Here is a 22,660-nt window from a genome sequence, read left to right as displayed (position 1 = left end):
CAACCCCCACTCCCGTCCAATTCAAGCGTGGCAACCCAAGTCGAGAAGGTCGTATGGTTTCGATCCCAGGTACGTCTTGGCGATACTCACATAGGTAGTTCCGAGTTGGTGTGTGTGAGTGTCTGCGCGTGACCGTCAAAGGCGGCTAGGACGGAGATTTCTAATGCGGATGTGGTCTTGATCTGTCTGAGAATATGAATATCAAACGTCAGCCAACACCTTCCTGCTCGCTTCTTTATTTCGCGCTTATGGCATTTCACAGGTTCTGAATGATTCTCTGGTTGTTGATTGATCTCTGGCCTTCTCGTGAGCAAGACTGTGACGCCTAAACCTGTTCATGAACTATGGTTTCTCGCTTTGTCCTTCTCTACTCGACCTGGGCGGTGATGGTCACAGCGCAGATTTCATTGTCGCCGCCCCTGAATTCTCTGCCGGGATGCGCAGTAAGTTGAACACCCCCTCACTCCATCTTCTTCCAACACAATCTCCTAAAGCTTAGCTGTATATCAAACACTAACAGTATACGTCTAGCAATCATGTTACCATGATGCACTCGGCGCAAACTTGTGCAATCCAATCGATACCGTATGCATGTGTGGCTATCAAGCCTTTCTGAGCAATGTCACGGCATGCGTTGAGACTTCCTGCAGTGTCTTTGAATCGCTCAGTACGTCGCCCTAGATTGCCTCAACGCCAACAGGTTTCTAGCAACACTGAGCTGATGATTTGCTTCTAGCCACGCAGAATGTCACCCTTGTCTCCTGCGGTGTTCCAGTGCGAGATCGATCCTCGAACCTCACGACCATTTCTGCCGCCCTGTTCGCCTTGACTGTCATATTCGTCCTCGTCCGCTTCGCCTTTAAGGTCTTCGCGAAGCTCAACTTCGGTATGGACGACTGGTTACTCCTGTTAACCTTTATCACCACGATCCCCTCGAGCGTCTTGTTCATCGTTGGCCTCCGACCCAACGGCCTAGGCAAGGACGTCTGGACCCTGACCGCCGCCCAGATCACGGGCTTCCTCAAGTACTGGTACATTTTGGCTATAGTCTATTTTCTGCAGACGACTTTGGTCAAAATCACCTTTGTCACCTTTTATATGCGCATATTTACCACCCGCAACACCAGACGCATACTCTGGTGCACTTTTGCTATTGTGTCGTTGTGGGGAATAGCCTTTGTTATTCTGGCCATGCAGGTCTGCACTCCCATCTCATACATGTGGACGCAGTGGGATGGCGAACACAAGGGCAAGTGCGTGAACGATGCCGCATATGTTTGGACCAACGCGGCCACCAACATTGCCCTGGACGTTTGGATCCTGGCCGTGCCACTCTGGGAGCTCCGCCACTTGCAGCTACACTGGAAGAAGAAGATTGGAGTAGCTCTCATGTTTTCCCTCGGCGCCTTGTGAGTCTTTTAATACCACGTCCTTTATTGTGAACAAGCTTAGGACTAGCACTAACACAGCGCAGTGTGACTGTGATGAGTATACTCCGTCTCAAATCACTTGTATTGTACCAGCATAGATCAAACGTCACCTGGGAATTTTCCGAGGTATTTCTATGGTCTACTGTTGAAATTAACGTCGGCATCATTTGCGCCTGCCTCCCAACCATTCGCCTCATCCTAGTCAGGATCTGGCCTACCCTGTCCGGGTCAACCACGAGGCGGAGCGATCCCTGGTACCGGACCGGTAAGGGGTCGGGGTGCTTGGAGACAACTGCCGACTCCCGTGCGCGAGCTGCACGACTCGGAGAGCAACGAGCACGACTCAGTGACAGCATCTCACCGGCTGTTATAGTCAATGGGAGGCATGCAGACAGTAGACCGCCAGACTTGAGACAGGGGCCGGGGATCAAGATGCACAAGTCATATTCCGTGTATTATAGTGAAGGGAGCGATATCAGTTTAGTATCAGCTCCTGGCGTTGCAACCAAGCAAAGGGCAAAGACCGAGTTCAGCTAGCTAATTTGATCTGCCACAAAAAAAAAAAAAAAAGACAGTTTAATCTAGAGTAAATACAGGTCTATGCTCGCTCTTCCCCGTGTCTCAGATGTTCTATTAAATAATAATCGCCACCGCCGCATCCAGCCTGCACTAAGTGTGCACATCGCCGCTTCCCGAGTTGAAGCTGCTTATGGACTCGACTCCCTTGTGATCCCGCGCTGCCCCTCCCTCGACGCCACTTGTGCAGATCGCGTTCCCAGAGAATGGCGCCCGTGGATCGATAAGAGTGTCCGTGTCGCTGTGGTTGTAACCCGTGGGGCCGCCTCTTTCATCGATTTTTCGACCGTTGGCATCCATGGTGTTCATCTCAACTGTGGTGGTAACAGTAGCCCAGGCTCGGTTCTTGTCACCATCGCGGTTGCCGCTGAGCACGGTGCCGGCACCCTTGGAGGTGCCAGCGCCACGCGAACTCGAGTGTGCGTGGAAGTCGGCCTGATTTTCACCGTCCATCTGGCTGGGGTCGCGGTTCTTGGCGATCTTTGCAATCAGTTCGGCCATTGAGAGCTCAATCTTCAGCTTGACAATGTATGCGAGAGGGTGGAACTGCATGTATCTGCAAGCAACAGGTGAGTGGAAGTCTCCAAAGGTTCATGACGGAGTTGACCTACACAAAGGTGTTGTCCAAACTCATCATGGCAATGATCAACACGTCCATGCCGAGAGAGAACGAGATGATGAACATATTGAAGCGCACGACACCTCGGTACTTGGTCAAGCCGTGTCGTACCAGGTTCTGCTGGACAATGCGGATGAAGTAGATGTTCAAGGCTGCGTCGACAATGAGATAGATTCCCTTCTCGCAACGGTCCCACCACTCGTTCGTGTGGACGTATGATTCGCTGATTTGGAGGCGCGCGGGGATCCAGACGCAGTAGACGGAAACATTGATGGCTGTGATCATGGCCGCGACGCCGTACTTGAGACGCCACGACCAGCGGCGGTCGGTGATGAGGATGGCGCAGCGGTTGATGATGATCTGCAGTAGAAATTGTACCTGGAGCGCCCAAAGGGTGACTTGCGCGGTTAGCTTAGGAGCCAGTTGTCAGCTTTACGCAAAGTCAAGACTCACGGATGCAGAAGTAGAAGGCGAAGCTCGGCGGGATAGTACCCAGCAGGTACATGAAGCAAATGATGCCAAAGGCCAGGCACACGGCGATTTCGAGCCAAATCATCCAGAAGTAGGGGTTTGTCAGGATCCCCCAGCCGTGACGTTTGTAGATTCCGATTGTCTGCTTGCATGCTGACCAGGCCGTCAGCCAGCCAATACCCAGGGTGAACCCCCAAGCCAGCGAGGCGAGTATGATATCATCCCGAGTAACTTCCTCGAGCACGAAGTTGTCAGGTAGTAAAGTAAGCATTGTAAAGACGAACTTGATCTCGAACTCGATCTCGCAGATCAACAAAGGTGCAGCAAGCAGGGGAACGGATGGCTGGGGATGGCAAGGGAGTCGCTGCGGGACATGTATATAGTCGACAAGTCTACAAGAACCAAAAGAAGAGCGTACGAGTCAGGGACCAGCGGAATCTACACGGTCCGCGGTCGGCTTTTCAGATGTCCAGTGGCAAAAGAATGCCCAGACGTTAACGCAGAAACTAGCTATACCTAAGATTGTGCATCCCAGGCAAGTTCCCAAGCATATTGCGACAGTGACACGCACACACACCTATTTTGCGCAAGGTCCAGGGCTGAGGGATGCGGATATCGGTGACATACCAGGAGGCTGCTAGGCTGCCAGCCTGGCTACCCGGGTATCAGTAACAAGCCTCTTACTTTGACTAAGACTCACGAGAGGCTTGCAGTGGAACGGCCAAGACCCGCAAGAGTAGTCTAGTGTAGAGCAGAGCAAGCTAGGGCGGGGCACGGGCGGGTTATGTAAGGTCAAGTGTCAGGGACAGGATGAAGTTGGGCACAAGCGAGGGAGTATCATTTCCACATCGTATCGAGCAGCGAGCTAGACCTGGGACGCCGTCGATGCGGCTATCGTTGATGCATACCCGGATTGATCCGCGTGGCATCCACCTGAGTCAAACTTCAGTGGGATCGGGGACTCGAACCCCCGAGGCGGGCCAATAGGCGGTAGAGCCCCTGACGATCATCTCGCCAACGACTCGTGTTTGCAAGGAACTTGTGGGTTTGCCCAGCGCGGCAAGCAGCTTGGATTGACGCACTGCCACTGGGCCAATGCGCGTCACTGACTCGGCAGCTGTGCCATGCGGCGTGCTGTCACTGCTGTTCGCCCTGAGGTCGACAGGGATTTGGTCCAGCCGGACGGCGCCAAATGGCGGAGCCGGGAACCCTCGCAGTCTTTTTCATTGGACAGCGACGGCGACCTGAGATCGAGCCGGCAGGCTCTTCATGGATTGAGTCAGATTGGCCCCAATTAGAAGCTCACTGGTCCCAAAACTTAAGAACTTTAGATGTGAAGATGTAGATCAGATCAAACAAATGACTGATCATTACTTGCTAATCAGGCACTGAAATAATACTCACTGAAGAGAAAATGAGATGCAGAACTGCCGGATCCCGTGACTGTTTGATGACTGCAAAAGCTTTGCACCTTTGTTTTCTTGCATGCGTACATTACAGGTAGTGACATGGTAGAATTGAGGTCCAAACTTTGAGGTGAGACCGTCCTCTTGGGGATTTGTACGGTCTGGGCCGTGGGGGCGTCTTATTTTCCCAACTGTAGATTCATGACTCAAAAACAAACCTTGACCCGACCTGCACTGACAGGTACAATCGGTCGGTCACGTGCTTCGTTCTTATCGTCAGTTTATGATTGGATATTTGCTTTTGATTCAGGGTATGTCGAAGTATGTGAGGTTGGACGGCCGTTGTGGTGATTAGTGGCTTTGAGGACCACCATGTGCAACGCCCTGGGCCCAGCGCCCCATGGCCCTAGGTATTTTACATTAAGACGAGGCTATTTGTATCCGAGAATCCGGATCTAATCAACGCAAAACACCAAGACCGCCCAGCATTGGCAGCCTAATCCCAGGTAAAACAAAACTCGCGACGATGACGTGAGATTCCTGCCGACAGGCACGGGCGCCATCATGTCCAGGAACATCTAAATGGACAGCCCCGACGCACCATGTGCATTCTTACTGGTCTGCCCACGAATGTAGTCCTCCATTCGGATTTGTTGACTTCAAAACAGTCGCCGTGCTTGGACACCCGTGGGAGTTCTTTCCGATATGCGGCAGGGTACTGTGGATGTAGAGCTGAACACTGGCCGCGATGGCAGTATCGACCAGCACCTTGCCGCGGCTGCCATCACGAGTCTTCGTTTAATCGCCATGAGCAATCTCGGTCAATGCGAAGACAGAATGGGGTCTTTGAGCAGGCTCTCGAGACTTGTTGCGTCATCTGGAGTATCTGGATTATCCTGGATGACTTCGATGCCATTTTCGCCCAGATGCTTGGCTGGGTTTGATAGCCGAGAAATAGGTCCGCTTCCTCTCCTTGAAATAAGTGGTCGGATAGACTAGCGTCCACTTAACGGAGGGGGAAGCCGTAGTCCTAGCTTCTAAGACGGGATTTCGGTGCGCCAAATTATTCACACCCTACACGCTATTGTCTGGGAAAGGTCTTGGCATTATCGTCTTCAAAATAGTAAATGCTCCGGGAAAGAAGGACAGAACAATCTTGATTTTGTATATATCTGCCTCGACTAAGCGCAGTCAGTGACCGTGAAGACAGCAATATCGTCCTGCTCAACGCTGAAGCTAAGTGAGTCACTCCGGCCCTCTTCTCCAGAGTATGCCTCCTTCCAGCAGTGCTCGCCAGCTTCGAGCCCCGGCACCTCGGAGAATTTGACGGAGAAATCACCAGCCCCATTAGCTCCAGAAAATGCCACGACCACGCCGTTGCTGAGGGGGCCGGTCCAGTAAGGATAGATCTCCCCCGGAACAGGCTCAGGGCTGTTGCTGTTGGATGGTCTGAATGGCGCTGCAGCGGCACCAAGAGGGTCTTGATTGATGACGATAAGGTCCTGTAAGAAAGTGTCAGAAGAAAGGTCTTGGCTCTGTTGGCCAACTTTGATGAGTGGACACCAACCTTGTTGCGAAGAATATCCAGGGAGGATGTCGGGATCTTGGTAAGGTCCGCTCCGATCACTAGGGGCGACTTGGCGATTGCCCAGAGACCAAAATGAAGGCGCTCTTGGTTGTGCGTAAGCTTATTATTGCCAACAAACTAAAGGCAGATTAGTATGTGGCAGAACAAGAGGCTCGCTCAAAATGGCAGCCATCGACTTACCAACATGTCCAGATCATTGAATCCTCCAGGGCCAGAATACTGGGCGATCTCTCCCGCCTTCGAGCCAATTCTCACCACAGACTCCCAGTCGCCCCAATTATCGTTCTCGATGCGCCACGAATGTCCATACTTGTCGCCCCAGGTCCAGACTTCGTTCCTGCCCCACTGGCAGAGGTTGAAAAGGATCTCCTTCTGTGCCTTGACGCTCTGGATTGCATCGGCCATCTTGGCATACCATGGTTCTGTGCTGACTGGGTAGTCCCAACACGTCTGGGGCGGAGGCGTGACGGGGCATTCTGTGAAGCAGTTGTCGTGTTTCCAGAAGTCTACGTCCCAATCCGCCAGCAATTGTACGTCCTGATACTCGTGATCCTCGGAGCCGGGGTAGCTGGCGCATGTGAGAGTGCCTGCACAGCCGTACAGGCCAAATTTCAGGCCCATGGCGTGGATGTCGTCCACCACGGGGCGGATGCCTCTTGGCCATTTGTTGGGATCAGGGACGAGGTTGCCATTCCCGTCTCTCTCTTTCGCTGTCCAACAGTCGTCGATGTTGACATACTCGTATCCGAGGTCCTTGAGCCCTAACTCTGACAACTTATTGGCGGTATTCATGGCGTACTCCTCAGACGCAGCATCACATTGGGCGACATTCTAGTCATGCGCATTAGCAAATGAGAGCTGAGCAACAATATACCGGGGACGGAATCTAGGGGATAAGGTTTTACCCAGCTGCTCCAGCCCATAGTTGGAGTCAGTCCGACATTGGTGTCATCTAGACGGTTCCGCAAAGTTGCCGCGTGTGCCAGAAAGACCGAGGGCACCAGGGCGAGCAAAGAGGACCGATGCATAGTGGGCATTATTTGTTGGCTCCTTTGAATCTGATCGACCCAGCACATCTCCGGCCTTCGGTGAAGGGATCTTGGTTCATACTTATACGTTGCTCAGACTCGACTCCACCTAGCATTCAGCCGGAAAGCTGACTGACAGGTGCGGACCAAGCAGCTCTGAGCCCAAGAGCATAGCGACTGGAATCTGACACCCTTGAAGCTCGCTTGCCATGGTGGTGTTAACCTCCAAGTTCCTCGCAGCGGTTTGCCCACTGATCTGTACTATTATTGGGCCGGTTACAACTTGGACTGCAGACAACTCAGTTCAGGGCGGGGGACCTGCGAGTGCCGACCCGGCCTGCAGATAACTCTGCGTGATGATTCGTACTGGGAGCATTCATCAACCGAGAACTATTGCGGGGTGAAGGATGCTTTTGCAGATCGTGATGTAAATCTCCGGTCCTAGTTTGTGGGGGTCCGGGATTCAGGCTTGGCCAGGGGGCATCGAATATTTACCCGGATCTGCGGTGCATCTACTTCAACCGGGGAAAATTGCAACAGAGAGAAGCGCTCGAATGAACAGCGTCATGTGGCAGCCAAAAACAAAAAAAAGGTAAAAATGGAATCCATACTCCGTAGAAATGCGACATCATGTCCAGCGGAAAGAAAAGCCAGTGAGTAAATGTCTCCTGAGGGCCAAGGGCGGACGCAAGTCCGCAGGGACATATGGTTCCACATAGGGCACATCGGCCCATACTTGTAGTTGTAATCATATGTAGTATAAGGGTTGAGGTATTATTGATGCAGGAAAAGTTCCGCGGATGCAAGTGACTCGCTTATATGTATTCTATGAAAACCAATATCAACGCCGTCTAATTCGAGACGTAGTGAGCAACGTAGCCAATCTCCATCATGCTGCCGGTGCCACCCCAGGTATTGGCATTGGGAGAGCCAGCCTGTGAGCAGAATGATTAGTATGTGTGTCGTTTAAAGCGTGTTGGCCCATGGGGCAGAGAGACTTACCCAATCGCCGCCCATGGCAACGTTGAGGATGATGTAAAGCGGCTTTTGAGCCAGTGTTGCCCACACACCACTGTTGTTGACCTGTTCACCCGTGACGCGATGGAACTGTACGTCATCCATATACCAAGTGATGGTCTGCTTCTTGAAGTCGCTGTTCGTGCGGTCTATCTCGACGCGCCAGACGTGAAATTGGTTGTCTGGGAGGGCGGTGGTGGAGGCCAACCCAATCGGCTCGTTGCAGGCGCCTCCTGGGCCCTTGTCACAATGGACAACGCCGTAACCAATACTCTGGCCGTTAATATTCTCCATGATGTCGATTTCTCCACACTCCGGCCACTTGACACCTTGGCGATACGATGCGCCAAGCATCCAAAATGCGGGCCAAAGACCCTGCTTGTTCTTCTGGGGGTTGCCGGCAATGCGCAGTGATGACTCGACTCTTGTGATCTTGCCGGCTGTGGGGGTCAAAGTATATTTACTCTCGATACGGCCTGATGTCCAACCCCCTGGTGCAGTGGCATCGCGTCGAGGAATCAGCTGAAGGGCCCCGTTTCCATTGAATCGGATGTTCGCCTTTTTATTTGTGTAGCGCTGCAGCTCATTGTTGTAGACCTGGGCACTGTTGATCACATTCCAGTTGTTGGAGTTTGGGAGTGCATCCGCCTGTCCGATGAAGGTCGCCTGCCAACGGCGAGTGTAGCCATTATACTGGGGAGATTGCCATGCCACCACGACGGTGACGAGAGGCAGAAGAGCTGCCAGGATTTGACGAAGATACATGGTCAGTACTAGGCAGCGTTTTCGTGATGTACAGTATAGGAAACAATGGTTGGCAAGGGGAGGAAGAGCTTGTTATAATACACCTCAACGGCAAGGTTTTATGACGGTTTAAAATCACATCTTCTAATATAATGAACCATAACCCTTATGAGTTGCCATTGGTCGTGATTGAGAGGCCCAGCGAGATGCTCATTTCCACACAATGCATGCGCATTGAGGCGTCGAGAGTCTCGACCTTTGGGAGGGTCTGTGCGCGGAGTATTGGACAGGGGATCCTCGACGCAAATAGCACCACTACGCGCTTAGGGCAGATCAAACAAGCGGCTCAGGCGGGTTGCCCAACAGGGGGACCCTTTTTGATTTCAGCTTTGACCTCATCTGGGATGTCTTCCTGATCGGGTCCTGTAAGCGGCACAATGGTTAACCAATGCGGTGGCTTTTCGCAATTAGTTACTTTTTGTGGTACTTCAGCTCTGGTGGGTGGTAATTACCATTACCATGGTCCTTGCCGTGGACTTGGTCGAGAACGGGGGCTATGCGTTGATTGCCCGATGTGTCGAGAGCGAATGGATATTGGTTGGACTTTTTGGTTGGAAATACGTTTGAAAAAGAGTGTCGGGATGAATGCTTCTTTACTAAGCAACAAATGGCCCCCGGATGATTTGATCCAGATATCAATGAAAACGACACGCGGCTGCGGTTGCATCCCCGATTCAAGAGAGCTACCCTATAGCTGCACCAGTTGCGATTCAACCTGATGAAGACATGATGCGCAGACATGAGGCAGGTGATAAAAACTAAGCGGCATTCACAGCTACGTGAACAGTGTCCTTGTTACGCCAAATAATTACTTCCCAATTTGTTCTGTACTGCGCGGCTTCGCGACATGAGATCGTCGGAAACTACTCATTCATCCCTATCACCAGCAGACTTCAGCCCTTCCCAATCGCCCTGCGATTGATCCAAGGCCCGGATAACAGCACGATGTTGCTCGTCTTCCGACGGAGGCTTCTCCCGATCTCCGTCTTGACCTCCTTCAACAAAGGGTCCGTGGATCATGCCAACGGGGAGCCCAACCAGAGCCCCCAGGCCAGCAAACGGTATAGAAGCAATGGTGCCAACCAGAGTGCCGACGACGGCACCTGTCCCCGTCCCTAGTCCAGTTCCGACCCCGACGCCTCCAATCGTGCCCTGCCACGCGCCGCTTGCGATCCGTGTAGCCTCCTGGGAGTGGCCACGCGCGTCCTCCTCGCGTTGGCGTGCCTTGTCCAGCAGTGCATCCCGCCCCGCGTCGTCCTTGGCCTCGGCTGCTTGGGTTTTGAGGTTGTCTGCCTCTGCCTGCGCGTCTTTGGCTGCTTGTGCTTCGTCGACGACTTTTTTCTCCGTCTCTGGATCGACCTTGTTGGAGTCTGCCTTTAGATTTTCCATTGTTTTGAAGAGGGCGTGGTGTGTACGGATAAGTGTCGGTGACCACCGACACAATCGGCGCCTTGGTGCCACATGTGATGTATATCAATTATCGAGGCCACCACGCGTTGCTTTCCTCGCCATTCATGTCGATCACAAGTCAAGACGCGATTCTTGAATTCTTGTTCATTTCCAAGTAAAAGCGCCTAATGACGTCAAGACACAACGTCTGGCATTAGTGCGCACGGGACATGGACACTAGTAAATATCAGGCGTGTGCTGCGCTGCATGACGATCTGTTCTCGATGTACTGGGCGAAGTGTCTCACCGGAAAATGAAACACATTCAAAAGGGAGATCAAGCTTATGACGTGGCATGGTGATGTATTGAGACAAACAGACAGGCGCTAGCTTACGTGAACTCTTTCACCACAGTCTGAGCTCAAGCTGCGTGCCGCTGAGCTACAGTCCAACCTCTTACACATTTGTCTTCTCTTCCCCCTTCAAGCCGTGCTTGTCATTGTAGGCCTCAGCTGCCCTCTGCTCCGCCACGGTTACGTGTTTCTTGAACTGGCGACTCGGCACACGGTTCATAAAGAGCTCATCCAACTCCTCGTAGCTACGCATTTTTGTCTCGGGCACGTAAAAGTACGCAAGGACCACGAAGATGAGCATGATCGCGCCAAAGACGAAGCCAATCTTGGCCTTGAGGTTTCCGTACCCCGGATTGAACATGAAAGGCGACACAAAAGACCAGAAGGTGTTGAGGGCGTTGGATGTTGACAAGGCGATTGCGAGTGTCTTGGCTCGAAGGATCGAGGTCGGTATCTCGCCTGCGATTGCGTAGACGGTAGAGCCCACGCCGACGTTGTAGAAAAAGTTGAACATGGTGTAGAAGCCGACAGACGCCGTCACGGCCGCGCTCGTGCTCACGCTACCGGAGATGGCCATGCATATCAAGAGACCAGCCAGTCCCGCACAGCCGGCAATGAACATGGGTCGACGACCGACAAAGTCGGACAGGAGCAGCGCAATCAGGGCGCCCGAGATGGACAGGATCTGGCCGCCGATCTGCAGCTGGAAGGACTTTGCGTCGCTGATGCCGAGATACTGGTACATCAGGGCACCATAGTTGGAGATGAAGCCAAGGCCGGACATGGCCTCCGACATGAAGACGAAGACGCTGATCATGGTGCGCCGCAGGTGCGTGCCCTTGAAGCAGTCCAGAAACGACATGGAGTCTTGCGTCTCGGCCTCGCGCAGGGTGAGCGTGATCCGCTCCAAATGAGCCTCGGCGTCCTGCGGGTCCGAGTACATGCGCTCGAGCACCTTGCGCGCGTCCTCTGCCCTGCCCTTTCCAACCAGATACACTGGCGACTCTGGCATACAGAGCTGCCCGATCAAGCCGACGGCAGCAAAACCCCACTGCGTCGCGACCAATGACTTCCACGCCCAGTCGGTCTCCCACGAGGACGTAAAATTGACCATAATGGCCGCGATAAAGGGTCCGATGCACTGCGAAAGGTTGCAGAAGCCGATGAGAGTGGCACGGATGGCCAGAGGAGCAATGTCGGAGACATAGCTGGTGCAGGTGGTGAGGAAGATGCCAATGGCCACAAAGTTGAGCATCTTGCCACCGAAGAACATGGCGACCGAGGTGGACGCAAACTCAATGCCGACAGAGATGATGTTGATGACCGTGGCGCCGAGGACGACGGGCTTGATGCCATACTTGTCAGCGAGCCACGAGCCAGCAATGGAGCCGACGATGCTTGCGCCTGTGGCACCACCGCCGAGGGCGGACTGCCATTTCGTCTCGATAAAGTAGCTGCCTTCCACGTTGATCTTGCCGAATCTCTCCTTGAAGACAGGGATGCTGATGACGCTGCCGGATGCCTGGCTCTCGAACCCACGCACGATGAGTGTCCAGAGCATCACGCCAGCCCAGAGCAACAGCCATGGGTCCCGGCGCAAGGTCTGCCACCACGTACGATTCTTCTCCTGCTGCTGGACGGCGCGGCCCAGGGCATCCTGTTCTCCGTAGGTGGCGGTCTCGACGAACTCGGATTGTTGGGTTTCTGGGTGCTTCATGATGGTGGCCTTGTTGTACGCTCGAGGGGGCGAGACGATGAAAATGGGAGGGGATTGTACTTTGCAGAGATGAATGGTCTTTGCAGACTGCGCTTTCACCGAACACTGCGACCTGTGTATCCTGAGTCGCTAGCTGAGAGTTGTAGGATAGCAGCGAGGCAGCGCCCTATTTATCTCTATTTCGACCTGGTGGCCCATGGGGAAGCGTTTGCTGGATCTGGATTCTGGAGTACAGACGTTGGATGGAGGACAGACAGCGGGAAGAGTGTGGGGAAGCATGGCATGGCAGACTCGTGGTCAGTGGATTCTTGGTGCCAATCCCTGGGATTGCCAGCCAATCTCGGCTCTTCGTCCATTTGATGAACCGATTTTGGAGTCGAGACCACCCCGGCGAGTCGAGCAGAGACGGCACAGGGCGGTGCGTTTCGCCGAGGAAAATGCGACTAGTTCGTCCGTCTTCGGCTCGCATTTTCATCGGCGTGTCCCTCCCCTCAAGAACATGAAATCTCCGTCGTCCACTCACCTCCGCCGTTCTCCAGATCCCAGACTCCAGAGTCCAGGGTCTGACAATCTGATTCCCCAGATTCTCCACCAGACCAGCATGTCGCAGCTGACCCCAACTTCACGGGCATCGATCGATGCCACAAGCCCTGCGGCAGATGCACCACGGACAAAGAAGGCCTGCGATCTTTGTCGCAGCCGCAAAGTCAAGGTGTGCTCATTTCATACACGGCAGAATGCCACGTGGAGTATCCGGCTTACCCTGCATAGTGTCGCGTGGCGGATAATGAGAGAATATGTGAAGGCTGTCGCGATCTTGGCGTCAGCTGCACGTACGCCAGACCGAGGCGGAGAAGAGGCCCGCCCAACAGGTAAGGCCGCATGCTTCCCATGTCTAGAGACTTCACGTGTCTATCGATGGGACCACCGATTCCAGATTCCTCCCTGACGGACTCAAAGGCACGCTCATGCGCCGACGCCAACGAAATTGGACAATGGTCTTGCGCATCACGGCTCGCCAGCTACACGCGAGCGGGGAGTTTCGCCGACAGGCCATGAACACGCGGCTCGCTCCCTCAAGGGCATCTTGGCATCTCTCGGCCCAAGCCACTTGATACTGGAACTACTGGATGACTGGTTCCGCTTCGTCCACCCTCTCGCCCCAATATTGCACCGACAACATCTCCTGCACCGTCTTCACTCCGAAGAATCCGAGAATGACCAGGTCTTTGCGGCGCTGGTCATATCGGTCTGCGCCGTCACAATCTCGACGCTGCGACGGAAGAGCTTTGAGAGCTATCCGGGAATCACCTTTGACAAATGTATCGAAATCATCGAGCAAGGCAACCTGCTCCAGTCACAGCCAATTTCGCTGGACTACTGTATAGCATGGTATCACATAGCCTCTGCCGTTGAAGTCGACGCCGGCACAGGCAGCTATCGCTCGTACCGTGCCATTCGCGAAGCCATGACTGGCGTCGACTGGCTCCTCTGCTACGCGGGGGATGAGCAGCCAGCACCGGACAAGGAGCGCCTCAAGAGGCTGTACTGGCTGCTCTTCATGTGGCAAGTGTAAGTGCATGTCGAGGATATGGTTCTTCGTAATCACTGACATTATGTGCAGGGGATCAGAAATCCAGGGACAACCCCATCTGGCATTCGTCCCATTCAACCAGAAGCTCGAGCACCTGCGCCCCATGAATATCACAGATAGCCAACTTTATCCCGATCTGACGTTGTCGGCCGATACGCCCAGCTGGCCTGACGATGAAATCCACTTCATACCAGGACTCAACAGCCTCATTGACGTCTTTTTGACGTGGGAGCAGAGCAAGAAAGACCTAACGCACAAGCAACCCGAAGAAACACTACAGTGCGCAATCAGCCGCATTCAACATATTCTGGACAATCTTCCTCCAGATTTGCGATGGACAGGAGGTCTGACGCGCTTCCCGCAGCCAGTCTGGGGTCACAAGGCGCAAATGGTGAACATTTTAATCACAGCGTTATCTCTAAAGTCCAACTTTCTGCAGCATCTGGGCTCTTTATTACCTGGTCTCAGTCACTATGATATTATCTGGTAGGTACATGAGCCAACGAGCCCAGGAATTCCAGCTGATCCCGCGCAGTGATGTCTTGGAAATACTCCAGCACCTTCCGCAGCCTGTATTTGAGGTCAACGGGCATTCACTTGTCGTCAAGATCCGTGATATTGGCGCGGCCTATCTGTCAGAGCTCAGCGAAGAGTCACGGGGAGGCGTCGAGTATAATGAGCGCCACGCAAAAGTTCATCAAGTTCTTCAGGCGCTCGAGAATCTTGATTTTTGGCCACATCCAGACGCTGACGGTCCAATCGCATCAACGGTGGAAACAGAATAAATGGTCAAAGAAATAGCACTGATCTTCTACGGCACATTTGACTCTGCAGACTGCATTGCATTTTCAATCAAACCTTCTCAAGCTCTGCGCTGGTGTGGGCAATCCAACTATCATCGAGCTCCTCCACAGTCGTCGCTTTGGGCACCTGGTCTTGCAAGACATTGCTCGCAAGCTTTCCTCGCAGCAAGTACGTTGGCGTGCAGCTCCAGGCGTGACAGAAGCTATTGTTCCTCACATCCCCATAAGGGCTGTTGGTGCGGTTCTCCGGGTCAAAGCACTCCCAGAACGTGTCGGCCCCTGCTTCAATCATCTTTCCCCAGTACCCTTCCATGACTTTGATGCATTCCTCTTTGCATCCAACGTCAGCCAGCGCCTCGCAGACGTAGTGCCACAGATACGGCGTCAGAGGTCGAATGGCGTCAGGGTGGTCAAGTGTCTTGAGCAGTGCGGTTCTCGCCGTTTCTTGTGGGAATGCACCCGACAGGGCGAGCCAAGCTGCGGATGCATAGCTAATTTGGGCATTGGGGCCTGACACGACGAGACCTTCATCGTTCAGAAGTGCCTTGGCTGCTTCTGTCATGGTCATGGCAGTGTGCTCGTGTGGAGGCTCTTGACCCAATAGAAGAGCCAGCTTGTTGGTGGCCTTGAGGCAGTACAAAAGGAGCCCATGACTCCCAGCGCTGCGATCGAGGTCTTCCTGCCAGTCGAGAAACTTCCAATCGTCACCACGCGATGGGTCGAACAGGCCAGTCTCAGGATCAAGGTGAGAAAGCGCCTTCTTCAGACAGCCAAGGACGGTCGGCCAGAGCTCCTTGCCAATCGCGATATCGCCAGACGCCTCGACATAGTCATAGACAACCACGGCAAAAAGTGCATCGTAGTCCACAATGTAGTCGTCAGAAGGCGTAAAGACAGGATGCTCGAAAAGACAGGCTGGCACCGAGTCGTCCTCCCGCACAATGGCCGCAAACTGGTAGATGCACCGTTTGACCAAGTTAAAGTCCTTGAATGACTTGTAATTTGCCAGTGCCTGCAGCCTCAAGTCCCCGAGCCACAACCTCTTGTCTCTGCGCGGCCCATCCTCGAACACCGTCTGCATGCAGTCGCGAAGTGTCATGAGACTGACTTGGTCGATGCGATCCAAGACAGTGTTCTTGAATGCATATGCGTCGACCTTGTCGGACGGCCCAATGGCACTGACACACTCGCACGAGATATCAGAGAAGGAGAGCTTGCACTTGGGCGACATGTCAATGATCTCGACACGGAGATAGCGGAAAGAGTGACGACGCGGCATCCTCAGGATCTCGGGACACATGTCGATGTTAACAATCTCGTCGGGGAGCCATGATGTGCTGATCCAGGTCTTGACGTTGTCCATACCCATGGTGACATCAAAGGGCGACTCCCCAAAGGTCAGTCGCAGCCTGCACGGGGCGTCCATGTGTGAGCCGTGTGAGTCGAGGCGCATGGACAAGTAGCCGACCATGTGAATACCAAAGTCGAGGATGAAATCGCTTTTCCTGGCCCACAAGCTCGCCTCGAAATCTTGCATTGTTTTCATTATCTTGGATGGTCGAATGCCGAAATACTGCGTCTCGTCCTCGACGAAGCGGATGACATTTTGAGGCCTTCGAGGCCAGCGATGCAGCGTTGGCTTCAGTTCTTCAGCCTTGCCTGCGAATTCCATGTTCCATCGAGTTTGGGGGCCCCCCTTGAGCGGGTAGGCGGGTGTTGGAGCAGCCATGTTGTAAGAGCGGGACGAGATGTTGCCAAGCGCAGTAGAAGCTGAGATCGAGTGAGATGATGAATGTCTAGCAAGGCATGGGACATAAAGGGTGCATTGCAGGACGGACTGGGCTTAAATGAATGATCAGGCTTTCTGGACTTTGCAGCCGTGCTTCCAACCATTTTACGGCTTTTCGCGTTTATTGGAGCAATACCCACAACATTCGAGCAGGCTGACGGATTACAGCGCCAGCGTCTTGTCTGAGGCGATGATCCGGCACGAGGACGGTGTTTCTTCGGACTTGACTTCGACTCCGCAGTCACAGGTGACAGACAGGAGAAGGGAAATTATTACCCCAGCCCGCTCATCGTTTTCGCGTGCGGGGTTACTCCGTGATTGGGGAACTACCTTGTAAGCACAATCTCCAACCGGGGATTTTGCATATATTTTTCGCGAAGCTGCCCGACCTTTTTTCAGTTTGCACCGTTTCCGTTCGCATGCTTGTGCTCAGATCTATTCACAATGTAGCAGTCACTGTAAATCAATCAGATAAGCACCGCCACTGTATCTGAGCTTCTTTCATTGTCAGAAATGGTCTTGATAGCTATCTCGAAGGTTCGATCTAGGGTAAGCAGAAACGAGTTGCTCCACCTTGTGCACGCCCTCGCAAAAGGCGCGGAAAAATCAAACTGGAGTCCCGCGCGCTTGTTCGGTAATGACTCCAGGCAGAATACATTCGACGATCACTGGCGTATTGCCCGTTTCCTTTCAGCGAATATACGGGCAAAGATCAACCTCTTCATCAGTCGACAGGCCAATTCTGGACAGCGACTGCGATAGCAAGGATTGTTGACTTGGACGCGTGACCAATACAAAACACCGGATTTAAGTCAGGCCGGTTGTAGGCGACGCCAATGCTCCGAGTGTGAATACAAAAACAAGGTCGAGACTCGTTGAATTTCAACGACGGGTGCCGTTTTCCCGGATGCCGAAGGCGCTCCAATGGTTGGTGGTGAGGCTGAAGCTGAAAGAGGTCAAAGGTCCGCAGCCAGAAGCGCTAATTACTCTCCGTCGTCGCAAACGTAGATTTTGGGACTGGATTGGGATGGAGTTATTGGTGCACTACACGCTCGGGTTGACACGTGCCAGTGTCTGGAGCGGGGACTCCGGTTGTGGGACCGACCGGGGCTAGCAGAGGCTTAACCCGCCCTGCATATTTTTCCCCAGGGGGAGTGTTAGCGACGCCCAACAAGCGCGGCACGTACAGTGACTGGACAACTAGAGCCGCGCCAGTCCAGTCATCTTGCAATTTTAGCACGGAGGTACTAGATTGAGAATGGAGTTATAGTATACTACTCGATCGGGTTGACACGTGCCAGTGTCTGGGGTGTTCTGGTCGGGGACTCCGGTTGTGGGACTCCAGCTGTGGGACCGACTGGGGCTAGCAAAGGCTTAACCCGCCCTGCATATTCTTCCCCAGGGGGAGCATTAGCGACGCAGCGTCCAACAAGCGCAGCACGTACAGTGACTGGACAACTAGAGCCGCGCCAGTCCAGTCATCTTGCCGATGGATAACCGCTAAGCATATGCATTAGACGAGATGATTTAAATTGTGCCTTGGCTGAAATCTTAATTCATGATTGGAGCTGGCTTGCTTGCTTGCTTGGAATGGGGCCAACGATGGTGCGTTCACTTACACCGAGATACCGACGCGAGTTGATTTCCTCGTCTCGGCCTCGTAATTCCCCGGGCCCCACACTGGACTGGGATTAGCGCCCGTCTCGCAATTCGATAAACCAGCATCTCGACTTTGCGATTGGAGCGCTTGCATCTTATTCCCCCAGGAAAGTCGACGAGTATGTATCTCCAAAATCAGGCCATCACAAGCTGGGGAAACGGAGACATGCCTGGGGCGCGAGGGAGTACTTAAGGGACACCAAGGGCGCTCCTCGGTCTCGCTGCTGTTTGACCACTTCTCCATTGCAGACCGCTGACTGGAACATTGTCATCATCATGAATCCCCGCATCTACCAGTTCCTGGTGGGCGTGTTTGCGTCCTTCGGGTCGCTTCTCTTCGGTTACGACCTGGGCGTCATTGCCCAGGTCATCGCCTCCGAGTCATACCAAAGGACGTTTGGCGTCAGCGAAGCGGACCCCGAGACGTAAGTGTTCCCTGGTATCCTTCTCGTTGAGCGAGTCGGTCTTTCTGACGGATGCAGCGGTGCCGTTGTCGCCTTGTTCACCGGCGGTGCTTTCTTCGGTGCCATGTTCGCCAGCCCCACTGCCGAATACACAGGTCGACGTTGGACAATCACGATTGGTAGCATCATCTTCATTGTCGGTGGAATCCTGCAGACGGTCGCCCCAGAGATCTCGTACCTCATGGCAGGGCGGTTCCTTGCTGGTCTTGGTGTCGGCTTCCTGACGATGATCATTCCCCTGTACCAAGCCGAGATTGCGCATCCTTCGATCAGAGGTGAGTCAAAGAGCAATGGGGATGAATCGCCACGTCTCGTGACATTGACTGAAGCGAAACAGGCACTGTCACTGCACTCCAACAGTTCATGCTTGGCATCGGCGCCTTGGTCGCGTCCTGGACTGGATGGGGAACCTACAATGCCTACACAGACAACCGACAGTGGCGCATACCGTTGGGAATCCAAATTATCCCAGCTGTCATCCTTGGAGCCCTCATTTTCCTCTTCCCCGAATCCCCTCGTTGGTTGATGGACCAGGGCAAGCAGGAAAAGGCCCTCAAGACACTGGCTCGCCTGCACTCGAACGGCAATGAGGATGACCCCTGGGTCCGCGCTGAAATGGAGCAGATCCAGGAGAGCATCGCCGAGGAGCATGCAAATGCTGCGCAGTCATACACAGAACTCTTCACTGACATGTCCTGCTTCCGCCGTGTGCTGATCGCCTGCGGCCTTCAAGCCTCGATCCAGATGACCGGCGTGTCTGCCATCCAGTACTACTCTGTCACGATTTACGGCCAGGCAGGCATCGGACCCAGCGACGCCCTCAAATACCAGGCCATCAACTCGATCATTGCCCTCGTCGGTCAGGCCCTCTGCATTGCTTTCATCGATCGATTCGGCCGTCGCTGGACTCTCATCTGGGGCAATCTCTTCAACATGCTGACCTTTATCATTGCCACAATCATGTTGGTTGTCTACCCCCCCGGCAAAGGTAGCGCCGCCCAAGGCTGGGGTTTCATCATCGTCACCTGGGCATACAACTTCTCCTTCTCGGCCGCGTGCGGCCCCCTCTCGTGGATCATTCCCGCCGAGATTTTCGACACCCGCACCCGTGCCAAGGGTGTAGCCCTCGCAACAATGACCTCGTTCGCCTTCAACACCATGATTGGTCAGGTTACTGGCATCGCCATGGAGAATGTGGGCTGGAAGTACTACCTGGTATTTGTGATTTGCAATTTCACCAACGCGGCGTGCGTCTGGGCCTTTGTTCCCGAGACCAAACAGATGCCGCTCGAGGAGATGAACTACATGTTCACAAACGCGCCTTGGTTCGTGCCTTTTGTGGACAGGAGCCAATACACTGCGGATTTGCGCGCCGACTTGGCACGTAGGGCTGAAGTGATCGACGAGAAGCTGACAGCCAAGCATGAGATTGGAGCAGAGCATCATTGATCGGTTCACATCAATTCTGTCAGTAGGACGCTTGAGACGATGAATAGGCAATATGCGGCTGGGGGATACTGGGACCACTGCGACGATCGTTATTGAGTCCTATTAGATAATATGAATCAACGCATGCTCATGCCAAATGATGAAAAATCACACCCTGACATCCATCCTGCATTAGACAAGATGTACGGGTATGCAAGGGGCGGATGCACAACTTGCCTGAATGATTTGGCTGGGAACCCCATATCCCGTAGTTCTCGTTGAAAAATTTCGCAGCCTTTTCCAGCATCTCATTGGTGACATCTTCTCCAGGAAAGCGCTGGCAGGCGTTCTCGACACCTCGCAAGCTCATGGCTGGGGGGTATTCCAGGTCCGCGAAACTGTTTCCGGAGGCAAACAGGCAGGCAGTCAGAAGCGGTTGGGGCCGAGAATGCCTGTAGTCAATTGTATTGGTTCGATGATGATAATTCTGAGAGAAGGCGTTGGTCGTCTCATAAGGGAGCCAGAAAGTACAATGAACAATAATAAACTCTTGTCCACTGTCATGTCCCTTCCCCAATAATTAGCTGCCTGTTGGGGCCAATGTGGCGCTGGCCGCCAGATTGCAGGAGCCGTGTGGGGACCCGGGGGGCCCCGGCTGCAGGGCTGGCAAGGTGTTTTACCCGATTGGGAGGAGCGCCAAAGGAAGGTGTAAGTTACAATGAGCGTGTTCTCTTTTACTGGTTCAATGCAAAAACTCCATTAGGCTAAGTTATCAGGTATAGTAAATCTTAGTATCGTCCAAATTGGAAAAAGACCTAATGTTGCCCGATCCTCGAAACCGAGCCCTCCATCAGACCCTCTTATACTCTAGCTCCTCATGCTCTTCTTGTACCACCTTGACCTCCTGAATATTCCGCTCCATTCCCTCCTTACCTTCAAAGAGGTACGCCAGCTCCTCCAATGTAGGTCCAGACGTCTCCACGAAGAAGAAGTACACAATCCCAAAGACAAAGGCCACCCATACGCAATAGTAGATATAGAACTTCCACCCAATGTTCTCCAAGCCAACGGGATTGACGTATCCTCCAAAGATGGACGCGACCTGAATCGTCAGAAGCACGAAAGCCCATGTCTTGGCGCGCATCTGATAGGTGACAAGCTCAAGAGGGTATGTGACGATGAGGTTGGTCCACGCGCAGGTGTAGAAGCCTTGGAAGAGGAAAATGCAAGCCAGCACAACGCGCCCAGCAGCGATGGAATCGTGTTCCAGGTACTGCTGAGCCGCAATAGTCCACGCAACGAAGGTGACAAGGACGCCGCCCGATCCCGTCAAGAAAAAGGTGCGGCGCTTGAAACGGTCAATGACGACTGTCACTCCGAGCGCGACAATGTACTGCCAGAGGGTCACCATGCAGTTGATCAATGTGATGTCTTTGTCCTCCTTAATGCCAGTGTCTCTGAGGATCTGCGTCAGGTAGTTGGACACCAGAAGGTTGCCCGAGCTCTGGCTGAAGACGGCCGTGGCAAAGCAAAGCGCAATTCTCTTGAGGTTGGCCTTGGAGGAGAAGAAAGCATTCCACGTCATGTCTTGCTCCAGTTCCTCGGCAATGACCTTTTGGATTTCGGCAAATTCAAAGTTTACGAGTGCGGAATCGCTGTCTCCTTCCCCGTGGTACTTGACGAGGATCTCGCGTGCCTTTTCGGTCTTGCCCTTGGCAATGAGCCATCGTGGCGATTCTGGGCAGAAGAAAATGAGGCAGAGCTGATATGCCGAGGGGACGACCTGGATCAGGACAGGCAGCTTCCAAGACCACTGGCCCTTGATACGGAAACACCCATAGGTGCCCCAGGCTCCAATGACATAGCCAAGTGGAATCGATGTATTGTAAAAGGTCGTTGCCATCACACGTTCTTTCGGATGGCTGAGCTCGGTGACCAGGACAGGCGCGCCCATCTGGATTAGTGATGAGCCGATCCCCAGAACAATCTTCCCACCGATGAACATGTTCAAGGACGTCGAGAAGAACTGCACCAAAGCTCCCGCGATGATGATGATGGAGCCGAGTGCCGTGGGCCATCTTCGGCCGAGTTTGTCTCCTATCCAGCTGAGGAAGATAAAGGGAATTACGCCGCCGATGGCATTCGACGCGCCAAAGAAGCCAAGAACGGAACCTGTCGGATGGTTGAATTCCTCTTGCCACGTCGGAAGGACTTGCATGCCATTTGTCATGCTCTGCAATCCCCCTTGTTAGTGAAGTCTTATCCAAGGGCTGGCAATGATTGACTTACACCATCGATGCCAAGGGCAGCACTGGCCAGCAGCGACGAGGTGAGCAGGAAATACAGCAGAACGCCGTTCTTCCGCTTCCAGAAAGGGGGCATCGACTTTGGGTCAAGGGGTGCCACGATGCCCTCCGTGGCTTGGGCAGCTGACGGAGCCATTTTGTGAAGAATGTAAAGGCCCAGAAAGGTTGGATGTTGACGAGAGCTGACGATGGTGCGATGGCACTGTCATCATCACGATGG

The 22,660-nt window shown here is 53.5% G+C and overlaps 10 protein-coding genes across 10 annotated transcripts; 3 read left to right on the top strand and 7 right to left on the bottom strand.

Annotated features, from left to right (window-relative positions):
* Window positions 1–337: 337 nt before the first annotated feature.
* On the top strand, window positions 338–1,699 carry J7T54_002713 (uncharacterized protein; the record flags this gene model as incomplete). The annotated part of the gene is made up of 3 exons (XM_051510029.1): window positions 338–443; window positions 737–1,409; window positions 1,633–1,699. 3 exons carry the CDS (start codon window positions 338–340, stop codon window positions 1,697–1,699), a joined length of 846 nt encoding a protein of 281 aa, XP_051359034.1.
* A 400-nt stretch (window positions 1,700–2,099) lies between these two features.
* J7T54_002712 (uncharacterized protein) lies at window positions 2,100–3,367 on the bottom strand (the record flags this gene model as incomplete). Its single annotated transcript, XM_051510028.1, has 3 exons — window positions 2,100–2,562; window positions 2,618–3,023; window positions 3,079–3,367. 3 exons carry the CDS (start codon window positions 3,365–3,367, stop codon window positions 2,100–2,102), a joined length of 1,158 nt encoding a protein of 385 aa, XP_051359033.1.
* Window positions 3,368–5,683: 2,316 nt separating this feature from the next.
* Window positions 5,684–7,118, bottom strand: J7T54_002711 (uncharacterized protein; the record flags this gene model as incomplete). Its single annotated transcript, XM_051510027.1, has 4 exons — window positions 5,684–6,004; window positions 6,070–6,207; window positions 6,271–6,921; window positions 6,996–7,118. The coding sequence occupies 4 exons, from the start codon at window positions 7,116–7,118 to the stop codon at window positions 5,684–5,686; spliced, it is 1,233 nt and encodes a 410-aa protein (XP_051359032.1).
* An 851-nt stretch (window positions 7,119–7,969) lies between these two features.
* Window positions 7,970–8,900, bottom strand: J7T54_002710 (uncharacterized protein; the record flags this gene model as incomplete). Its single annotated transcript, XM_051510026.1, has 2 exons — window positions 7,970–8,053; window positions 8,121–8,900. The coding sequence occupies 2 exons, from the start codon at window positions 8,898–8,900 to the stop codon at window positions 7,970–7,972; spliced, it is 864 nt and encodes a 287-aa protein (XP_051359031.1).
* A 906-nt stretch (window positions 8,901–9,806) lies between these two features.
* Window positions 9,807–10,328, bottom strand: J7T54_002709 (uncharacterized protein; the record flags this gene model as incomplete). Its single annotated transcript, XM_051510025.1, has 1 exon — window positions 9,807–10,328. The coding sequence occupies one exon, from the start codon at window positions 10,326–10,328 to the stop codon at window positions 9,807–9,809; it is 522 nt and encodes a 173-aa protein (XP_051359030.1).
* A 455-nt stretch (window positions 10,329–10,783) lies between these two features.
* On the bottom strand, window positions 10,784–12,397 carry J7T54_002708 (uncharacterized protein; the record flags this gene model as incomplete). Its single annotated transcript, XM_051510022.1, has 1 exon — window positions 10,784–12,397. The coding sequence occupies one exon, from the start codon at window positions 12,395–12,397 to the stop codon at window positions 10,784–10,786; it is 1,614 nt and encodes a 537-aa protein (XP_051359029.1).
* A 499-nt stretch (window positions 12,398–12,896) lies between these two features.
* Window positions 12,897–14,776, top strand: J7T54_002707 (uncharacterized protein; the record flags this gene model as incomplete). The annotated part of the gene is made up of 5 exons (XM_051510021.1): window positions 12,897–13,109; window positions 13,169–13,230; window positions 13,358–13,969; window positions 14,022–14,382; window positions 14,561–14,776. 5 exons carry the CDS (start codon window positions 12,897–12,899, stop codon window positions 14,774–14,776), a joined length of 1,464 nt encoding a protein of 487 aa, XP_051359028.1.
* Window positions 14,777–14,843: 67 nt separating this feature from the next.
* J7T54_002706 (Bacterial alpha-L-rhamnosidase) lies at window positions 14,844–16,523 on the bottom strand (the record flags this gene model as incomplete). Its single annotated transcript, XM_051510020.1, has 1 exon — window positions 14,844–16,523. One exon carries the CDS (start codon window positions 16,521–16,523, stop codon window positions 14,844–14,846), a length of 1,680 nt encoding a protein of 559 aa, XP_051359027.1.
* A 1,650-nt stretch (window positions 16,524–18,173) lies between these two features.
* J7T54_002705 (uncharacterized protein) lies at window positions 18,174–20,155 on the top strand (the record flags this gene model as incomplete). The annotated part of the gene is made up of 4 exons (XM_051510019.1): window positions 18,174–18,188; window positions 18,492–18,667; window positions 18,725–18,981; window positions 19,044–20,155. The coding sequence occupies 4 exons, from the start codon at window positions 18,174–18,176 to the stop codon at window positions 20,153–20,155; spliced, it is 1,560 nt and encodes a 519-aa protein (XP_051359026.1).
* An 829-nt stretch (window positions 20,156–20,984) lies between these two features.
* Window positions 20,985–22,576, bottom strand: J7T54_002704 (putative Lactose permease; the record flags this gene model as incomplete). Its single annotated transcript, XM_051510018.1, has 2 exons — window positions 20,985–22,367; window positions 22,424–22,576. 2 exons carry the CDS (start codon window positions 22,574–22,576, stop codon window positions 20,985–20,987), a joined length of 1,536 nt encoding a protein of 511 aa, XP_051359025.1.
* Between the last annotated feature and the right edge of the window lie 84 nt (window positions 22,577–22,660).

Source organism: Emericellopsis cladophorae (genome assembly GCF_022114955.1).
Source record: "Emericellopsis cladophorae strain MUM 19.33 chromosome Unknown NODE_79_length_78512_cov_113_280538, whole genome shotgun sequence".
NCBI classification, from domain to species: Eukaryota; Fungi; Ascomycota; class Sordariomycetes; order Hypocreales; family Bionectriaceae; genus Emericellopsis; species Emericellopsis cladophorae.
This window is presented reverse-complemented; position numbering and strand designations above follow the sequence as displayed.